The 20,026-nt window shown below is 40.8% G+C and overlaps 1 protein-coding gene across 1 annotated transcript in view; it reads left to right on the top strand.

Annotated features, from left to right (window-relative positions):
- Nucleotides 1–1,187: 1,187 nt before the first annotated feature.
- Nucleotides 1,188–20,026, top strand: part of LOC137875949 (protein diaphanous homolog 1) — a 34,490-nt gene continuing 15,651 nt past the window's right edge. The window contains exons 1-4 of the mRNA XM_068715467.1: nt 1,188–1,935; nt 17,602–17,628; nt 18,258–18,422; nt 19,833–19,934. Coding sequence (XP_068571568.1) covers nt 1,837–1,935; nt 17,602–17,628; nt 18,258–18,422; nt 19,833–19,934 — 393 coding nt within the window. The 5' untranslated portion in view covers nt 1,188–1,836. The remainder of the gene's footprint in view (nt 1,936–17,601; nt 17,629–18,257; nt 18,423–19,832; nt 19,935–20,026) is intronic.

Genomic DNA, 20,026 nt, shown 5'->3' with positions numbered 1-20,026 from the left:
CTTATATACGCTACATGAATAGAATAACATGGGGAGAAAGCATATTCTTCAAACTGCACTCTGAGTCTCCCTTGGAGTGATTTAGTGCTGAACTTTTAAACAGTACAGTATAATGCATATACCAGTAGTTGTACTTGCTGTATCAATATTCAGATAAACAGGCCTTTGCTGGCTCCTGGTGGTGGGTTATTCTACTACACTGCTCGTTTGACTTATGACTTGACCATCTGGGTTTTTTTTTCTTTGAGGATTTTCGATTATGACCCAACCATGACACAGAACCATGTGACTTCAGAAGTAGCTTTAAAGCGGAACCACGCCGATATTCAAAATGTTAAAACTCAAATTAGGGATGCCATCAAGTATAAAGTACTAGAACTGCTCCAGAGACAATGAATAGGGGAGATATGTTATAGATAACACTGAGAGCACTCAGCATAGTGTTCTGAGCGTATGGGTACATTTTCTGTGTCAGTACAGAGAACACTACAATAGAATAAAGCTTATTTGGGTATTAAACATTCTGTCAAAATCAGTCTCCCATCCATAGAGCAGCGCCGCACTTACTTCTTTGGTTTCAGGCTTACAGAGAGAGAGAGAGAGAGAGAGAGAGAGAGAGAGAGAGAGAGAGAGAGAGAGAGAGAGAGAGAGAATTTCGAAATCCTCTCATCATGTTCACGAATATTATAGGCCATGGAAATGACATATTTCATTTTTTTAAAACGAAGTTATTAAAAATAATTTGACTAGTATTTTGTTACATATGGATAAAAACAAGTACAACAAAGGTAAACATAACACACACACACACACACACACACACACACACACACACACACACACACACACACACACACACACACATACAATAAGAAAGAGGTTTTATTTATTTATTTTGAATGGGCCATGGTGCAGTCTCAGCAGGGAGGTTTTCAGATGTGTAGAGTTCCTGCTGTCCTGATGTCAATGGAGAGTTCGTTCCTCCATCCTAGTCATGATAGCAAGTAGTGAGACTCGTCCTCATTATACCGGGGATCCCTGTTCGTTAACTCTTCCATGGAGCAATGACGATCTCAGTGCAGTCTCTGCGGAACTGTCATCTAAATCCTCTCAGGTGTCGCTGCAGAGCTTAGGCTCCTCCCACAACCAGCTTTGAGCGGACTGTCAGAAGAACAGGAAGACTCCTCTTCAGCTACAGACGTAACGTTAGTCACCCAGGGGTTAAAAAGTTTACTAAACTTGTAGCAGTCATGGAAACTAATTTAGGAGACGCAGTCGGGCCAAGTCATCCGTAATACCAACTCGCCGCCCGTGTTACAGTCGCCGAAACAACTCGTGAAAGTGGGAAGAGTTTTGTTTTCTTTCCACGGAGACTTCACCTACTGTAGCCCAGCTAAAGCTAACAGCTAGCTTAGTTAGTAGTTATTGCCGCATATTTTCGCGACTTAATTGTTTAAAGCTTCAGGTTGTGTTCCATGTGGATACCATTACTGGCAGAATAAATCCTCATTTGTATTATATAAAGGCAACCGATTTGTTTTTGTACTTTACGTCCCGACGACTTGGGGCTGTGCTTTGAATTTCCCTCCTTCAGTGGTACACACAGGCGGCTTAGCGAGGGGCTCGTCCGGTGTAACGTTAGCCTAGTTGGCTTTCTACCAAATCATTAGCAACGTTGTGCTAATTGTGGCTAAGTTAGCTTAGGCCCAAGGGAATTAACGAGTGGCTTCTTCGCAAAGTTAAGAAACATCGCAGGAGGAAACATTTGCTTGAGTCCGGAGAGATTACCAGGTTTATTCTAACACCTAATTCAAGGAGACGGATTAAGTTATAAATATGGATCCACACACCGGCAACTCTGCCTCAGCAGCTGGTCCTAAGAAGGACAAGAAATCAAAGAAGAACTATGAGGATGGAGATGGGAAAAAGAAATTTGTAAGTATCCCACAGGTTCAACTTGTTGCACCTTTTTTAAGATCTTTTTTTTTGGGGTACAAAAATGTTGCTCCCTAACTTCACAGATGGTCTCATTTTCTTCCTCCCAATGTGTGAAGCTACAAAAACAAGAAGCTGCCACACCGTACCTGTAATTACTTTCACCGCCTCAGGCTGTGTACCAGCTGTCGTTATATAGCATGACATGGCTAGGATGCATGACTTAGGTCAAAGTAAGTGACAACACATGAGGAAGTAGCTTTGAAGACTTGTAACAGGACTGTGCAAGATTGCAGGTTTTGTTATTTTGAAAAATGATTAAGACATCCATTTGTCCAATCATATATACTCATGTATTATTGCTTTTTTTGTATGAACATAGTACTGCATGCCTCATAAACACGATACAATAAGTGACCTAACTTTCAATGGTAAGGTGTGGCATTGGCACGTTGAATTTTGTCAAGGTGACTTCATAATGACGACATCATGTGGTCTCAGTCTACCTGGCTGTGTCAGCGTGTGTGATTCAGTCTGGTGTCTTGATGGGAGCAGAGCAGTAAGAGTCTCCAGTAACTGTGCCTGTCATCAGCCAGCGCACACTGTTGTGTAACATAACCCCTCGGCCACGTCTAGCAACAGGGGGAAACTGATATTGCACCCACTGACAAACAGGTAACCATAGAGGATGCACAGGAGACACATCTGGTCACTGAGTAAACAATTACCCCACACACACACACACACACACACGCACACACACACACACACACACACACACACACACACACACTTTATTTCAGAGACAGAAATAGATGAAAATAAAGAGAGAATTAGTAGTGCTATTGCACACACAGGTTTAGGTAGGGCTATAAGTAAATATGAGTCACAGACAGAAATCCATTGTGCAACGCGTCCTGAGATAACATACATGAGTATTTTTTTTAGCGTCATTCTGCCCGATACTGTGAGTGCGTGTTTGCCTCCCTCAGAAAGAGCTTTGTCCTTGACTTCAGTCCATGGCTGGCTCTGACATATCAACCCATTCTGGCAGATTTGTACATAACACCACAGTCAGAGTTCAGACAAAGGTGAAGCAGCGTAGAGTTATGTACGCTGTGTACTTGATCCACACTTGTCTGTGGCATTAAGGGTTCTATGACTTCATCACTCTCCGCTTTCGCCGCTTCTCAGACACATACCGGTGATGATAACAACATGATGAGATCTGTACCACTGGGTGACGTGTGTATTGTCTCCAGGCCAGCTTGGTATTTGGTATAAACTAAAATCACCCTGATGTGAGTGTCTCTTCACCTTGCTGTCTGGGGCTGAATGAACCCCCAGTTATCCAGTTTTAGTCATCAACTCTTTCTCTAGACACGGTCACACAGATGACTCTCAAACGGGATTGCTGATTTTATTTTATTTGAAATCCATGTGTTATTGGAATAATGTCACTTACATCAACTAGGTTTGGCATTTAGACAAATTCTATGGCTGTTTGCACACATTTTTGACGGATGGACATTCTTGTACTTTTGTTTTAAATAACCAAAATAAGTATCTTAATGTTCTGCCCAATCACCATTCAGTGTATTAAATGTTAACCCCAAATCACCTTCTATAATGTTTACTTCAGCTCAACTCCACAAGAGCATGTAAACTGTGTTGATGGAATGTGTCCCTGATGTATATTAGCATGTTTGTGTCTCAGTTCAAACAGATCCCTCTGTAACGGAGCATGATCCATATATTTAGTTTAAAAGCAGGTCATTTTGGCTGTGTCTTCCTCCCTGAAGCACTCTTTGTGTTCTTCAGGCCCAAAGAGAGAGGATCGGCATCCGTAGATGCTGTTGACATAAACGGGCCGGCTCAACCAAGCAGTGCCGGCGCAGTGTGGATTAGCCAGGGATCACTGCCTCGGACAGTGGTTTGGGATACAAGGACACTCGTAGATCACAGGTTCTCTCTCTGGGACAGCGTGTCGAGTTTGTCAGGTTATGTTTTATAGGTGAAAGGTTGGCCGAAAAGTCGATATATTTCTGGCCTTGGTAAGGGAAATTAGTTAATAAGGAGAACAATAACCTAAAATTGGAGTGAGTTGTATAACTTGAGCATGTTCTTCTGAAAAATGACAATTATCTTCATGATTTGCAAGTTTTGAATCTTATGTCACACAAGTGTTTCATCAGCACATGTTTTTCTCTCCGGTTAAATATTCACAGAGCTGGTAAATATGCTGGCTTGCTCATGCATGCAACCTCAACCTACCGGTTCGATTACTTCTTTTGTGTTAACAAATGAAAGTGGAGGTGATTTCCTCTTATGACAGTAATGATGAAAGGAATATATGGAAATAAAACATTTACACTAAATTTGAAATCAGATTTGTTTTAGTGTCTTGATATAGAACATATCACAATATGTCATCATCTTGATTATTGGTCCCACCCTTCAACTGACGTAACGTATATGTGTTTCAGCCTCAGAGGAGAACCGCACTATATTTAAACATCAGGCACGACCAGAGCAACCAAAAGCACGCAATTCAATTATGGGGCAGTTGTTTACCTTTTTGTTTGTCTGACTTTTATGCAGTATTGTATTTCGGGCTGCTGCCCAAGTTGTCGCCAATGGGCACAGGTTTAAGCGTTGAATGCAGGTTAACATATTAGTGTATGTCATGATTAATAGCAACGGTAAGTGCATCTTCCTTCAGGCATGAAATCTTGTGCCTGCATGTGTGTCTGTGCAGCCGTGCTTTACTTCCTGGGGGAACCACCTCAGCAAGCGCTTGATATAAAGTAAAGCCATGAATTAAGCCAGCCGGGTCACAACTCTTTAGTCACGGAGTCTGATTCACGTAAGAGTCAAGTGGAGTAGTTAAAAATTAGCTTTGTTGCACAGTGGGTCTTTCTTTTTATGTATGTCTGTTCTAGTCCCCCAACACACACACACACACACACACACACACACACACACACACACACACACACACACCTAGGCAGACACACAGCTTCCTGTCCTCTACATCTTAGGGGCAGAAGAGCATACTGTGAGCTGAAGAATAGGAGGACTGGGTGCCAGCGTGAAACTGGAGTGGTTAATGGACTGCTTGTGGCAGAGGCCTCTTGGCTCAGAATGAATGGGAATATTTTAGAGAGCCTGGCTGAGCAAGGGAATGCAAGTGAGCCATCAGAGAGCAGGAACTGGGGGAGTCAGAGAGAGGGAGAGGGGGGAGAGAGGAGAGGAGTGTGTGACAGAAAGCAAAAGTGAGTGGGAAAGAAGCTAGAAAGGAGAAATGCAGAGAAGGAGACTAAGGAAGGTAGAAACTGTGCGAGAGTGGGTTTGCAGTTAACGATAATAACAAGTTACAGGTGGTGTGATGGGAATGGAAAGCTTAAATTACTGAGTTGATTCTTAAAAAAACACAGTTCAAGGTTAAATTCTCTGCGGTTGAAACGTTCAAGCATGTTGCTCATGTGCTCACACCCCAGAGTCAGTGATTGAATCACAGGTGTTTATTGGTTGTCAAAGATAAAATTCCTGGTGTGTTACATCATAATTGATGAGCTGTAGATAGAGGTGTAACATGAATACACAGGGAACGGGTCTTCTATTCATTGTGGTCCTATAACTTGTTAACTTAATGAGACGTTTGGTGGATTAACAGACTTTATTCTTTGATACTTTGGAATTGCTTTCCAAGGTTTTAGGTTCTTTGCTCACGGCTGTTGTCATTCCCTCTCAAACTAGACTATAATACTGTCCAGACGTCAGTGATGAGATGGAATGAAGACACTCTCTGTGATAATCTGACATGGATGAGCATCCTATTTAACATAGTGGTCTCTGTTAATTCAGTCCTTACTGTTTGGTTTGCTCTGAAGCATGTTCTTACTGGATGTAAGGGCTGAGTTGTGTAACATGCACACACAAAGGAATGCAGAGTCACTACACCACTGAAATACTTTACTTATGTGGAATCTCACCTTTTACCTGATTTTGTGTTGTTTTTGTCTATACGATTTCACATGTGACTTCTTGAGCCTTTGTCTTCTGATTACAATGCATCAAGTGCCTGATGGCTGTGTGGCTTTGAGGTAGTCAACAGATCCATTTAATGATGGTGGTCCTAGCACGTTGCTTCAAGCAACAAAGTCTCCACACTTCCAGTGAGTAATCCCTCCACCACTACAAACACAAGCAGGGGATTTCCCAATAACAAGACTGACAAAATGCCCACCTTGAGGGACTTACTCTGACTGCTGAAGAGTCGCATTAGCGTTGAGTGTTGTAATTCATTTTGATGGGGATTGTGAATTTTGTGCCTCATTTCTTACATTGATCTGACACTATGGAGCAAATGTGTTTGTGGCAAATGTGGAAAAAGAGCTTTATTGAGACAAAGAACCTATAGTACAATTCCGTATTTTGTGATAGAAGACTTAATCCATATTGCCCACTCAGACTAACTAACGGTCAGTTAGTTAGTCCGTTAGTGCAGTTACTCTTCTGTTTCACGTCACCATGACCAATCCTCAGCAGGCACAGTTGGTGTTGCTGTCTACTGTCACTTAAACGGTATTCTGCATGTTTTTTTCTACGACTGCTACCGTCATTCTGTCACTTAATAAGCTGACTGATCAGAAATGTTATTTTTAGGCTGCTGTGCAAAGTTAAGTCCTACAGTGGCAAAGCATGACATTAAATAGACAGGAATGATGAATGATGGGTAAAGACTAGAGTCAGGTCAGTCGACAGCTAATTTATACTCTCTGTATACAAACAGTCAGTGTCACAACTCTCTCTTGTCCTCTTCGGATGGAGCAGCTGAGTGTTTTTGTGTTACTTTTGTGCATAAAATGTCCTGCAGTCTGTCTGCTTCGCTGTTTATGAACATCTTTCTGTTTCTCTGCATGCTATTCTTTGTACTACTCAGAAAAGAAAAAAGTGCTTGTGTGCATATGTTGCGGTTGAATATTTACCAGTCAGGCTCAGATGTTTGTCTAAGGCCTTTGCAAGGTATAAAGTCTGTTCAGTTAAAAGAGAGAAACAGGCTAGTCCAGACAGTGGTCTGTCATTTGCTTTGTTTACTCTCATATATTTGACTTAAAATAAACTGCCACCTCTTTGCATTTCTGGCACCTCATGGCAGAGTTGGATACATGTGGTCGCCTGTTCTTCAGTGGAGAGAGATGAAGATATGGAGCAACATACTCACTCTGTACTCTGACCTCCTGCATGTTCACCTATCGTTCACAGGCTCACTTTGTCAGCTGTTCAAACTAAGTTCTGCTTCTTACTTTTTCTAGTTGCATTTGTGTACACACACACACACACACACACACACACACACACACACACACACACACACACACACACACACACACACACACTTGCATGCAGAGATGTCAGCGCTTCCACCCTGTTATTTCTCAAATTCTGAGGGCTGTGACAGGAAGTTGTGAAAAAATAACGAACATATGCTTCCTTATTCGTCCCCATTACTGCTTAACCTTATCTCCTTCCGTCTCTCCTTTCCATCCATTGTACCAGGCGGGACCAGGCGGGACCAGGCGGTCTACTAAATATGTTTACACACAACCTGCTCTCAAATCTGTGGAGGCCTGGATGATGTTAAAACACAAAGCAGTTTTTTATGATAGGAGCCTAATGGACCGGTGTGAAACATTCCACACTGGAGATGGATAACTCAGAGTAACTGTGTTATCTTTAGTATATCAGGACATAGTTTCTGCTGTTAAGTTTTTCACATTTTTAACCCTTTTGAGCACTGCAAATTAAATTTGGCTCAGCTCTATTGTAATGGGGTAGTAGCATGAATCTCAGATGGAAGAGGTTGTGACCTCTGCCCTGAGTTGGACTTCCACTTCCACCAATTATGTTCACCAACAAAATGTCTAAAAATAGGGGTTTTCCAAGTTCATTATTATATAGCGATAGTATATTGTATTTCATATTGTTTTAATATTGTACAGGCTAGTGTAAACACTTCTTTATCAACAGATTTGTACGCCATGGACACACTATTTTGAATTCCCTTTCTATAATATAATAATTTTAGAATGGGGAAGCCTGCAACAGAATTAGCTTTGTGCTTTCTAACTGCAGCATCTCTGAATAGCTTTCTACTCTGGTGCTTGTTAAAGACAGAACTGCTAACTCTGTTTCCTTACGATACTGCCCGCTGTATTCAAACAGAGATGATTAGGAAGCTTTCTGAATGAGAAGCCCTGTAAGTTTTGATTCTGAAATTGAATTGTGTATCTTACAAGAGAGATTTGCACTGCACCCAAAACATCTATTCTCACCCCTAGAAAGATACATCCTGTATCTCCAATTTCCTTTATTACATCACAAGGTTCTTGTTTGCAAAAATGTTTGTGTACAATTGTGCTAAGATAAGTATCTTAGACTTCCCCGTTGGCTGGTTTTACTGACTTTGCAGGAATTCTTGCCCACACACACACACGTACACATCTCTGCTTGTGTTAGGCCGATTTATTTCCACAATGGCACATGGTATTGTGTCCTTTCCCGAGAGTTTAGTCACAATGTTGCAATTTCTAGTAAGAAGGTGTCAGAGTAAGAGATACTTAGGTATAGCTATGATTAGCATGCCAGGATGCACCTGCTTGGTTAAGGACTTCTAAAAGTGGTTACAACAAATGTATCACAATGTGATAGAAGATGGTAAGACATTCAGTTACACTGAAACGTGTCTCCTCTACCACAGTGTGTCTGGTGGTCTTTTAGTCATAAATGGATTAGCTCATACATCAGGGACTTGCAGTGTTGTGAAGGGAGTTTCCCAGTTTCTATGCACTGGTAATCTCTGTCACTAGCAGCAGAGCTGTGTATAGACAGACCTCTAGACTGATCCTCACAGATATGCATGCTCTCGACTGTGTTACCTACAGTATGTTGTGTGTATGGGATGCTTTGTTAGGATTACAGTGTCAATCCTCCTCTGCCCAGTCTACCCCTGACGGATTACAGCTAATCTCAGACTGCTCTGTGTATCTCAAAACCGTGACTGTAAACAGCGTGAGCCTGGAGGACAGCAGTTCATTCTCGTAGGAAGGGAGGAAGACGTTTAGAAGAAATGAAGCTGCTGGACACACATGCTCAATCAGTGGTGTCTCGGCGAGGAGTGTATGAAACTTAAGTTGAACCTGACATCTCTCATTACTTCTCATTATAATCACTATGTGAGCTGATGTACAGCAGAGGCTTTAGTGCCCGTATTCCAGTAACGAGTAGCTGGAGCTGTCTCAGACCACAGGCAGTAGCACTAATGTTAAACATGGATAAACCCCAAGTACAGCTGAGCAATATTTGAGGTTCTCTCTCTGCTGTTTACTCGTGTACATCTTTATAATCTACTCACAATAGCCAATGGTACATGTCCAAATTCTATTCAAGATAAAAGTAGAAAGCTATACTAACTAACGGTAATTTGTGAGTATCTTTGCTGGAAATTCAGAAATGTAAAAAGGAATAACATTTGTTTATTGATAGCCATTTTGAGTCTCCATGTGTCCTGTTTGGATATTTGCCTATTCATATCCAAGAAAATACACTGTACAGATGAAGCAACAGATTTGTGTTTAAAAATAGAAACTCCGAAGTGGAATAAATGACATGTCATATGAGCCAATGTGATGTAGGCACATATAGTTATTATTACCTCCTTTTTTTTGTTACCTCGGTTGTATGTGTTCAGTTCACATCTGCGGTTGCTTTTGGGTACTGCCTTGTATCTAATAATAATTTACAGTATGCTCACACATCTTAATCAGCTCACAAGCCTGTGATTCATGATGTTCCGCCTCTGCCTGAGTTCATATTTTGGCGGTACACACCAAAGGGACACACCAAAACACAAAGCAGTTCTAACTACTTGCAGTGTCCGCCTTTCTTGAGTCATACGTATGTAATGAGCTAGTCGTTGTTGGGCCTCTAAGCAACCATAGGAACAAACCCTGTCTCTGTTGATTCAGAAGGCTGCGGTCATCCGTAGGAGCAGTCAATGATGCAAGCACATCAGCAAAGTCTCTGTACTCAGTCCAACATACAGTAGACCGAGTATGTGAGGGTACGAGGGAGGTAGTGAGAGAGTGTGTGTGTGGGGGGGAGACACTTGCCAGTTCCTGTGGTAATGTGGAGGTGAAGGTCTGAGATTTGTATGCAGTATGGAAACTTGTTTGTGTTTGAGGGATGCTACTGCGAAGTGCTCTGATGGAGGCTCCGCTCTGCTTGTGAGCAGACGATGTACGTAGGGGGAGGAGCTACAGTGTGTTGTGTAGCCGCCTCATCACCTCTACAACTCCAGGCCTCAGGAAGGCCTCCAAGCAGCAGTGTGACGTGAAGGTGGAGAGATGTGAGGGTGTAGCTGATCTTCATCAAGATTTGACCTGTTTGGATATTAAAAAAATATGAACACACTATGGTACAATAATTCACTCCTGTTGTTTTATGTCTTCTTTTGTCAAAATAGGTTCTGTTTATTTTAAATGAATGTGAAAACGTGAAAGAGATTGTATGATTCATAATTGAATTGTGTGTTAATAGCGTAGCTGATTCAGACCTGCTTCCTTTAAATATCTCTCTTCTGTGAAACCCATTTGTAAAATCCTGCCTTTCTCCAAATTATAGGTCTAGGCTTTCATTGTGCTGTTGAATCTGCCTCCCTCTCTTATTTCCTACACACTGCTGTGTGCGGTTGTTGGTGCGTGACATTTTCTCTTTGTTGTTGTTGCGTTTGTTTTGCTGACTCCTTGGTTTTGCTCTCCCAGAGGCACTCATTCTAGGGGTGATTGGTATTACCTGAAAGTCATATTTTAGGTATATTATAACATAATGTATATCTAAATATATTCCCCCTCATAGTTTTAGCACAATGTGACTGAAATGTAGTGCATCCCTACTTGGTAGGTTGTACTTATATTTACCGAATATTTCAATGCATAATAAGACTAGTGTTACATTTCCATATGGTTGCCTCCTCCCTGAAAGCACTAACATGAATTGCTTTACAACACTTTATTGATCAGTGAATTTATTAATTTGTAAGTTATTATTAGTTACTGATTTTATTAACAATAAATTCATTGAACAGGACCCTTTAACCATTTTCCAGACCCCTGAAGTCCTTTTTATAAGGCACAATAAAAATACATTTGATTGCATCATGCAACACCACACCATGGATATTGCACTGGTGGAAAAAGTGCCGCACGGAAAAGATTCGATGTAAAAGAATTGGATGATGTCAAATGTGTTCTCCTCACAGCCTCTGTACAAATATTGCGTTTGCTGTTTTGGAGACTCTTCATCTTTTCTGTTTTCATTGCTCTCTTTCACTCTTTACTTGTAAGTTGTAACTAACCTGGCATGTGTCAACAGGCAGGGTTTCTTTGAATAAGCAACTGCAACATTATGTTCAAATGAGCATGTGTGATGGATAAAAATTGTCCATCTTACTTTTTTTAGGGCAAAGTAAAGTCTTAAAAGTGGGATGGGATTTTTTTTTTTTTTTTAACCTAAGACGCCTGTGAACCGTGTGTGTGTGTGTGTGTGTGTGTGTGTGTGTGTGTGTGTGTGTGTGTGTGTGTGTGTGTGTGTGTGTCTGTGCAAGCAATACTTCAGGGTTGTTGGTAATTTCCTGCTGAGTCGTTATTCATAAGAAACCGCTCAGCCTCGTCTGGGTGTGTCCAAGTGCTACTTCCCCCTCTGCGATATCATACACTCTGTGTGTAGCCGTGGCAACACTGTAAGCAATATAATGACACACACACTGCTATGTGACTCATCCACTCTTAATGTTCAAAGGGTTTCATACAATCAAGATATTACATCAATTTTTCCTCAAAACATTAACAGGAGGAATCATTTGCATTACCCACTGCCACATTCCATACAGTCAGGGCCTCACCCGTCACCATCATACCCCTAACCCTCACCCGTCACCATCATACCCCTAACCCTCACCCGTCACCATCATACCCCTAACCCTCACCCGTCACCGTCATACCCCTAACCCTCACCCGTCACCGTCATACCCTTAACCCTCACCCGTCACCATCATACCCCTAACCCTCACCTGTCACCACCACACCCCTATCCCTCACCCGTCACCATCATACCCCTAACCCTCACCCGTCACCATCATACCTCTAACCCTCACCCGTCACCATCATACCCCTAACCCTCACCCGTCACCATCATACCCCTAACCCTCACCCGTCACCATCATACCTCTAACCCTCACCCGTCACCATCATACCCCTAACCCTCACCCGTCACCATCATACCCCTAACCCTCACCCGTCACCATCATACCCCTAACCCTCACCCGTCACAGTCATACCCCTAACCCTCACCCGTCACAGTCATACCTCTAACCCTCACCTGTCACCATCATACCCCTAACCCTCACCCGTCACAGTCATACCTCTAACCCTCACCTGTCACCATCATACCCCTCACCCTCACCTTTACTCCTCTCTCCTGCCCAGTCTCTCAGACCTATTCACGTATTATTAACATCCAGAAATGTTACAACCCCAATACCACGCTACCCGGCATTACAAATAACAGAACACAAACAGAAATATGAGTGTAATATCCCCACATCCATCTTCACAGACAGGTCATTTGTTTTCTCTGTATTTCTGTGAATACTCTGTGAATACTCATAAGACCAAAAGGGTTTCTATGGGATTTTTTTCTAACTTTAAACATTTGATAGGCGGAGACTAAAGGGTTTAAGTTTTGTTAGACCCTATATCAGAGGTAGCTAACACGGTGCCCGCAAGGCATGTTCTAAAAATAGTACTATGTGCAAAAGTAACCGGCTTTGATCATGTGATAATACAAAAATATCAGAGATGTGATACTTCTGACTTTCAAATGTTGAAACAGATTAACAGAAATAAATATTGCATGTTTAAATATATCTGTGTTTCCTACCATCATTGTTGTGGAAATCATTAATAATTATTGTGAGGAATAATTAACATTGACATGTGATCAGACAGTCTCTTCACATATATTAATATTATTAAAAGGTGATCCGTGCAACTTTGTTATTCAGGAAGTTTGTATCAAACAAGTAGCCATATATATATATATATATATATATATATATATATATATATATATATATATATATATATATGCAATTGCCTTTTTATTGCCTTCCTGTCATATTGTAAATCATTTTTTTTTGTTTGTTTTTTTGGTATGTTGCTTTGAAAACAAAGGTCCCAGGCTGCTACACGTGATTTCTTTTTTTAGGCCAGGACAATGAATGTTTGTGTGTAACGCTACATTGTTAGACCAAAGTAAGACCAAGTGAAACTGCAGGCAAGGCGTGACGCATTCAAAACCATTAAAACGTGGGACGCTAATAGGCAGGGCTTGACACAAATTCTTGCCTCGAGATCACTGATAAGTGACTCAGGCTGACCAAAAAAAAAAAAAAGTAAATCCAGCTTAACTTTGACTTAAGACTTCCAGTCCATTCACCTGAACACAGTTGATTGCGAAGGCCTCGTCCCAGTGCTTCACTGCTTTCAGGATAACCTACCATCCAGTTGCTATCATCCTACTTTGATAAGAAAATGTGAATGCTCCCAATCTACTGGCGCCTCACAGACTTTAATTGGTCAGCATCATGGCCAATCTCAGTTCTATTTGTAGTTTGTTCATGCCATTTATGTATAGACCTATATGGTCAAAGTTACTCCAAGGAGTTTTGAATTGGTTATCAAAATGAATACTGTTGCCTCTATATGACCTACATAAGCCCCGAGCATATTGGCTATTTTTGTAATGCCTTCCTTCAGGTCAGATTCCGTCTATCAGATGACATCACAGGGCCTTCGGACACATTGTTAGTATTTCTAAGGAATGTAGATAACATAGGATATAAGGTTGACATAATACAATAATGATGGGATGTTATTCCCTTAATTAGCAAATCTAGCCCTAAGACAAATACAAAATATGTCACATCTGTCAAAAAAAATCCTATTTTCCCTATTGTGCAGCCTCAGCATAATCCTAGTGTGCATCAATCAAGCAATCATCTGACAGAACTGTCGCTGCTGCACTCATTCACCTGTAAAAGTGGCCACTCTGCTTTCTGCCAGTCTGCATTTACTTAGTTTTCAATCTTGCTCTAACTTACATCAATCCATCTCTCACCACTCTCAGGACCTGTGGTGAATATAAATGTATAATAAAAACAAATATATAATATATATGTAAATATATATATTCACAGACAGCTGATGGTAGGCACTCGGAGACACGTGTGACCGTCTCATTATATCGCTTTCACAAGCTAAATGCATCTGTATCAGCTGTCTGCTCCCTAGAGACAGACGGAGCCCATTCCTTATTTTGGGAAACTTTACTGCAACTTTTTGTTTACTCAGTCAAAGTAGGTCATTCTTGAGACTTCTAATGACCAATTTCCTGGGGGAAACCCTCGTATTATTTGACAAGTCTATTGACAATAAAATACAGTTGAACATGCCGTGAGAAATAATGATAACATTGAATTGAAAACAAAGTATAAATGTTTGCGGTCCCCAGTGGTGGTGGATTAAACTCTTTCTCTATTAGCAGCTCTGGATACTGTAACGCATCCATTGTTCTGAACTTGCTACTGTTACAAGTCTCAACCCACCTATGTAAAACTATGTAACCACCTAAAAGTTACTGAACCTGGTGAGGTGTCGGTGGATTGATGTTCACACAAACTGTAGTAGAGCCTGTCGCATGCACCACTTCATCTAATCCGCTCATTGTGGCTGATTTAGATGAATCTGCTCAGTCAGCTGAATTGTAATTGTATAATTGAGGAGTTTTGTGAGTTTAGCATTTCGTCAAAATCAGTGAAAAACCTTTTGAGCCCAAGGGGAGGGCCCTCTCTTTATACATTAATCTATTAATTACGTATACATTATTTTGCAGTCGTTGGCTCATTGTGATATGCTGTGTATCTGAAAAAATATTGTTATTGATGTTGTGGTATGTATTTGAACTATTTCGCCCAGCCGTATGAATAACCAATCAGTACTTTGATCATAGCTGGTGTTTGGCTCACATTTATCTAACGGAGGCCTCGGTACTCAGATGTGAACGTGGTTCTGAAGTGGTTCTTTGTTGCTCTTGGGTTCCCTTCAGACAGAGGCAGACGGTCCTGTCGTTAGACTTGTACATGAAACATATTTTGTCAACTGCACTTGTGGTTTGAAAAGCGGAACTCTACACTTACAGTGAGTTGAATACACACATTTGTTTGTCTCTTCCTCCCCGTCTATCTCTAATGCTGTCTTCCTGACACATCAGACTCGGTTTCCTGTGCGATTACCCACAATCCAGTGTGCCTACCGTCAGCTGTGTATTTCCGCTCTGTGGGCTGAATAGCACCACAACATTTGTGAGTTTTTCTGCCCTGTCTGTGTGCATGGGTTAAGGGGCTTGTATTTAACGGCAGCTGTGTAAGCGAAAACATCCTTCTCTTGACTGCTCTCCCCGTAATCAGAGCGCCTCTTTTGTCTCTCTGTCTGTCTTTCTTTTTTTCTCCTCTTTAGCCAATTAACTTGTCCATCTGTTGTAAGGACAGCCCACCTTGTTGTAGATGTACAGATGTCCCAGGAAGTCTCAATAACTACGAATGTTGTTATAAAATCTACGTTATAAAAAAGATACTCCATACCTATTTTAATAGGTAGATCTGGAGACAATAAAGCAACTAGAGCTGTCACAATATCAGATGTTCACTATTATAGTGGCCAAAATAATTCAGGTAATAATTCAATAACTCTATCGCAATATTTAAAGAAACATTTGAAAAAATAAATCATTGTGCATTTTGTCACTTTTTTGGTAAATTAATTGCACTCTGTGGAGAGAGTTTGCACAAAAGGTGCCGGGAAATTTACACAAAATGATCATATGTGTATTATAACATGATATATTTAATATGAATATTTAGTTTTTACAATTACCACGGTTATCGCGACACCCCTAGAAACAACAAATCCAATTTATTTCATGTCGCCCTAATTTAATGCCATGTACATGTAGTAGGAGGTTAAAGGATGAAACAAAATGTAACATAATTGGAACTAAAGCTTGCAAGCAGCCGCTCTCACTCATTTCTCAACTGCATTCAATATGTAAGGCATTGTGTAGTGGGATTGTGTATCATGTGTTTCATTGGAAAGCATTAGGTGAAATATTCTCTAGTGCAAAAGTCTTTACTTTGTCCTGTCAGACGTAGTAATGACGTAGGAAACATGTCTTGGATACTGTTTGGTCTTTTTACTATTCTAATGAGAATTCTAATACTAACAAAATACTTTCTGATGTTGCAGTATGTGCTCTCTGTAGAGCTTTTGGGGCATGTGTGGAGTTTTTTTAGGACAGTTGAAAGCATCTCTGCTGTGTTTCCTAGGGAGACATTATTGGGTGTAGCCTGACACCTAGCAGGCAAGACATGCATTCACATCAGCGCAGTCAACAAGAGACAAAGCAGACGTATCACAATGTATTGCTATAGACATATAATGTCCCACTGTTATTTTATTTTGTTAGTATTTCACTTGAACGGTGAATCTCACTATAAGAGCTAAGAGGCAATGAGGAACATCTGGAGGTCAGAGATGAATGGAGAGACAGGTTTCACTAGAAATACAAATAACAGAATGGCAAAGTCAAGGTACGGAGGAGGTACTGTGGTCAGCAGATATATTAATCAATAGATGGTGTCACTTTATACTGTTCAAAAGCAGTTTTTCTGAATATTGGTCCATACAGCAATATATAAAAAATGGCCTCGATAAGATAAAGAAGCAGCAATGCAAGAAAAAGCTGTTTTGTATTTTTACCCCACACCACCATTGCCTACTACAATTGTTAAATTTGCTAATATTTACAAATTTAGACTCCTGAATATCCTGAGACTTGTGAATTGTGTGAGTGTAGATTTTGTCTACAAGCTGAGCCAAACATAAAAAGGCTAATGCACCTCTCTGCATAGGCTTTAGCTGACAGGAGAAGGGAAACATCTGTCCACAGCTGTGTCGGTTCTTATTATTCTAATAAGAGACATTTGGATGTTGTTGCTCTGCAAGGACATTTCGTGCTGGACAGGTTTGAAAGTGACAGCAATGGGTTTCCTATGGGGGCATTTACGGACATAGCCTGACACCTAGTGGCCAAGACATGCCAGTGTATTTCATATTTATTGGGCCTCTCTCCCCTCTTTGAAAATGTACTGACGTCTCTCTGCCTTTGACTGTTTGACTGCTGATCTCTCATGTAATTACTACCTACCAGGTGTCTTGATTACTTCAGACTAATTTACATGTGTTAGTTCTCTAGAGATGTGTATCAATGACGAATGCTTTGAATTATAACGGTAATTTAGTTACAGTGTTTCTCTCTGCCCTGCTGCGAATCACTCATGAGCTCTGTAGACGGTTTCCTGGATCCGTTTCCTGTCATAAATGATTTCTGTCTAATTGGTTCTTTTTCTTTCTCTCCCTCCATCTACCTCCCCCGTCTGTTTGGTTTATCCTTCCGTTTCGCTCCCTTTCATCCGTTCATCCTTTACAGAAACTCAAACGTCTGATTCCTGATGAGGTAGGTTTGTAAATGCTTCCAACCGTCACCTGTGCTTCACTTGTCCATCTGTCACTGTGAACATAAAACAACTCACCATTATGCATTTAATGTCATGTCACACAAGCCTAATCCACCATAACACAAATGTTAAGTATCTGTGTGCTGCGCTGTGCTCACGTTGGATGTGCATGCTTTGATGGAGATGCTCACTGAAAGCAGATTACATACTGTATATCCAGAAGTTGATGTCTTTACGTGTTTTTCATTTGGCAGTAAAACACACGTTTTGTCGGTTAAAGGACGTCCCACATTGTTTGTTAAAGTTGAGTGTTATGTTCTGCGCTGGCCAGTGTTGACTGCATGTCATCATAACTTTGTGTGTCAGTGTTTGTTGGCAAAAGCCTTTGACGTCTCTAATCCCTAATCACTGTCACACTGTTTAAAGGTTTCTACTGTTAAAACAACTAAGGGAGAAATATCCTTTTGGTGTTTTGTTACTGTTAAATGACTTAACATTGGTGATAACTGTGAGTTGATTAGGGATTGTTGCCTTGTTTTTGTGGCCTTCCAGTAATGGTTCCACGTTGCGGTTCTTCTTCCCTCTTCCCTCTGTCCTCTAACATGCGTCGTGTTGTCTGCTAATCCAGTTGGAACGTTTCACCAGCATGAGGATGAAAAAGGACAAGGAGAAGCCCGGCCATGTGCCGACTCAGCGACACTCTTCAGCTGCCAGCTATGAGATCAACACCCAGAGTGCCATGCTGCACGACCATTCTGATGAATACGTGCTGGAGCTCTTTGAACAGATGCTGGTGAGAAAGAGTGTGTGTGTGTGTGTGTGTGTGTGTGTGAGTGAGAAAGATTCATCTGTTGGAGAATCATGTTTTCATCATCTTCCCTGAACAGCCATGAAAACTTGTACTTGATATATTCCACTCACAAATACTTAATCACTCCCTGATGAAAGACCCTTCATGTAGAATTACCGACATTGTTAAGAGATTTAAAAAAAAAAGACAAACTATAGTTGTGAAAGAGTTAACTAAAATTGGATCGGCACAAAAGAAAAAAGGGAGCAAATCTAACTTTGAGAGATCCCTGATCAGGTTTTTTTGCCGCTGATACTAATTGCCGCTCATTGATGATCCGTATTGGCAGGATCAGATCCCTTTGTTGTTTGATTATAGCAGCTGGTCCACAAAGCTCCAGGCTTTTTTGCCGTCATCCCAAAAATCATTTCAACCTCTCTGAAGTCAGTGTAAACCATCAAAAAGTCTAAATGGTATCCTTTTACTTTGTTAAAGTAATTTATAGTGTTTTTTCATAAAGGCAAACAATTCAAATGATAGGTAAATAAAAGATTGTATTTTTATGGATTAAGACAAATCTTGTCATTAGTAGTTTTATTGATGTATTATAAGCTGCTTAGTGTAAACAGGTCATAGTTTCCTCTATAATATCTATTTATGTTGCTGTCAAAACGTGTCCTTGAAAACAACTGGATATATTCAAGTTTCTCACCAACACCACATTTTTATGAGATTACATGTGAACACATCATGATAATGTTAGAATTTACCTGCTCAATACTCATTTTCACTGAACAGAGCCTGAACGCATCATAATGTAACTGTTGTCCATTAGCCACTTTACCATCTCACCTCCGGTCACCATCAACACGGATTGGTTGTTTACAATGTAACATTATGAGAGATCAGTGACTAGAAAAGCATAAATGATGTCCTGATCGCATATTTTACTGAATATCGGCAGATAATAATGTCAGTAAAATGTTATTTCACACTGGGATGGTTAACGTTAAACCTGTGTAATTAATCCGCAGTTCACGTGTGCCGAACCGTGAAGGGTGATCCGTGATCCGTTACACCACTAATTAAAAGTGTTTCTAAGTAAGGGAGTACCAATTCTGCTCGGTATCTTAATGCATCAGAAGCACCCATGCTCACACTTTTAAACTGAGCATCTGCTACATCTCACTGGGGGCGTTATAATCCAATCTAGCAGAGACTAGTTGAACTACATTCATTTAGTTCCTCATGTTTATTGATACAATGTGACTTTCGTTTCCGTTTGGGTTTTTTTTGTTATAAATTTCTTGAGTCTACATATGTCATCATGCTATCTGCTAATCTTTGAAATACTTTGTTTATCCCTTCATCCTATCTCTTTCTCCTTCCCTCCTTCCTCGCGTCTTTCTTCAGGTGGACATGAACCTGAATGGGGAGAAGCAGCAGCCTCTGAGGGCAAAAGACATCATGATCAAACGAGAGATGGTCTCCCAGTACCTCCACACGTCTAAAGCTGTCAGTACCGAAATAAATGTTGCTCATTTTCCGACAGCTTTGTGAAAGCTACAAAGTGTTAGGTCCTTTATGTGCCATATTGGAAACAAAGT

Source organism: Cebidichthys violaceus, unplaced genomic scaffold (genome assembly GCF_023349555.1).
Source record: "Cebidichthys violaceus isolate CVI_PGR_0920_01 unplaced genomic scaffold, fCebVio1.0.p SCAF_2, whole genome shotgun sequence".
NCBI classification, from domain to species: domain Eukaryota; kingdom Metazoa; phylum Chordata; class Actinopteri; order Perciformes; family Stichaeidae; genus Cebidichthys; species Cebidichthys violaceus.
The sequence above is the reverse complement of the archived record's forward strand: the minus strand, read 5'-3'. Positions and strand labels throughout refer to the sequence as shown.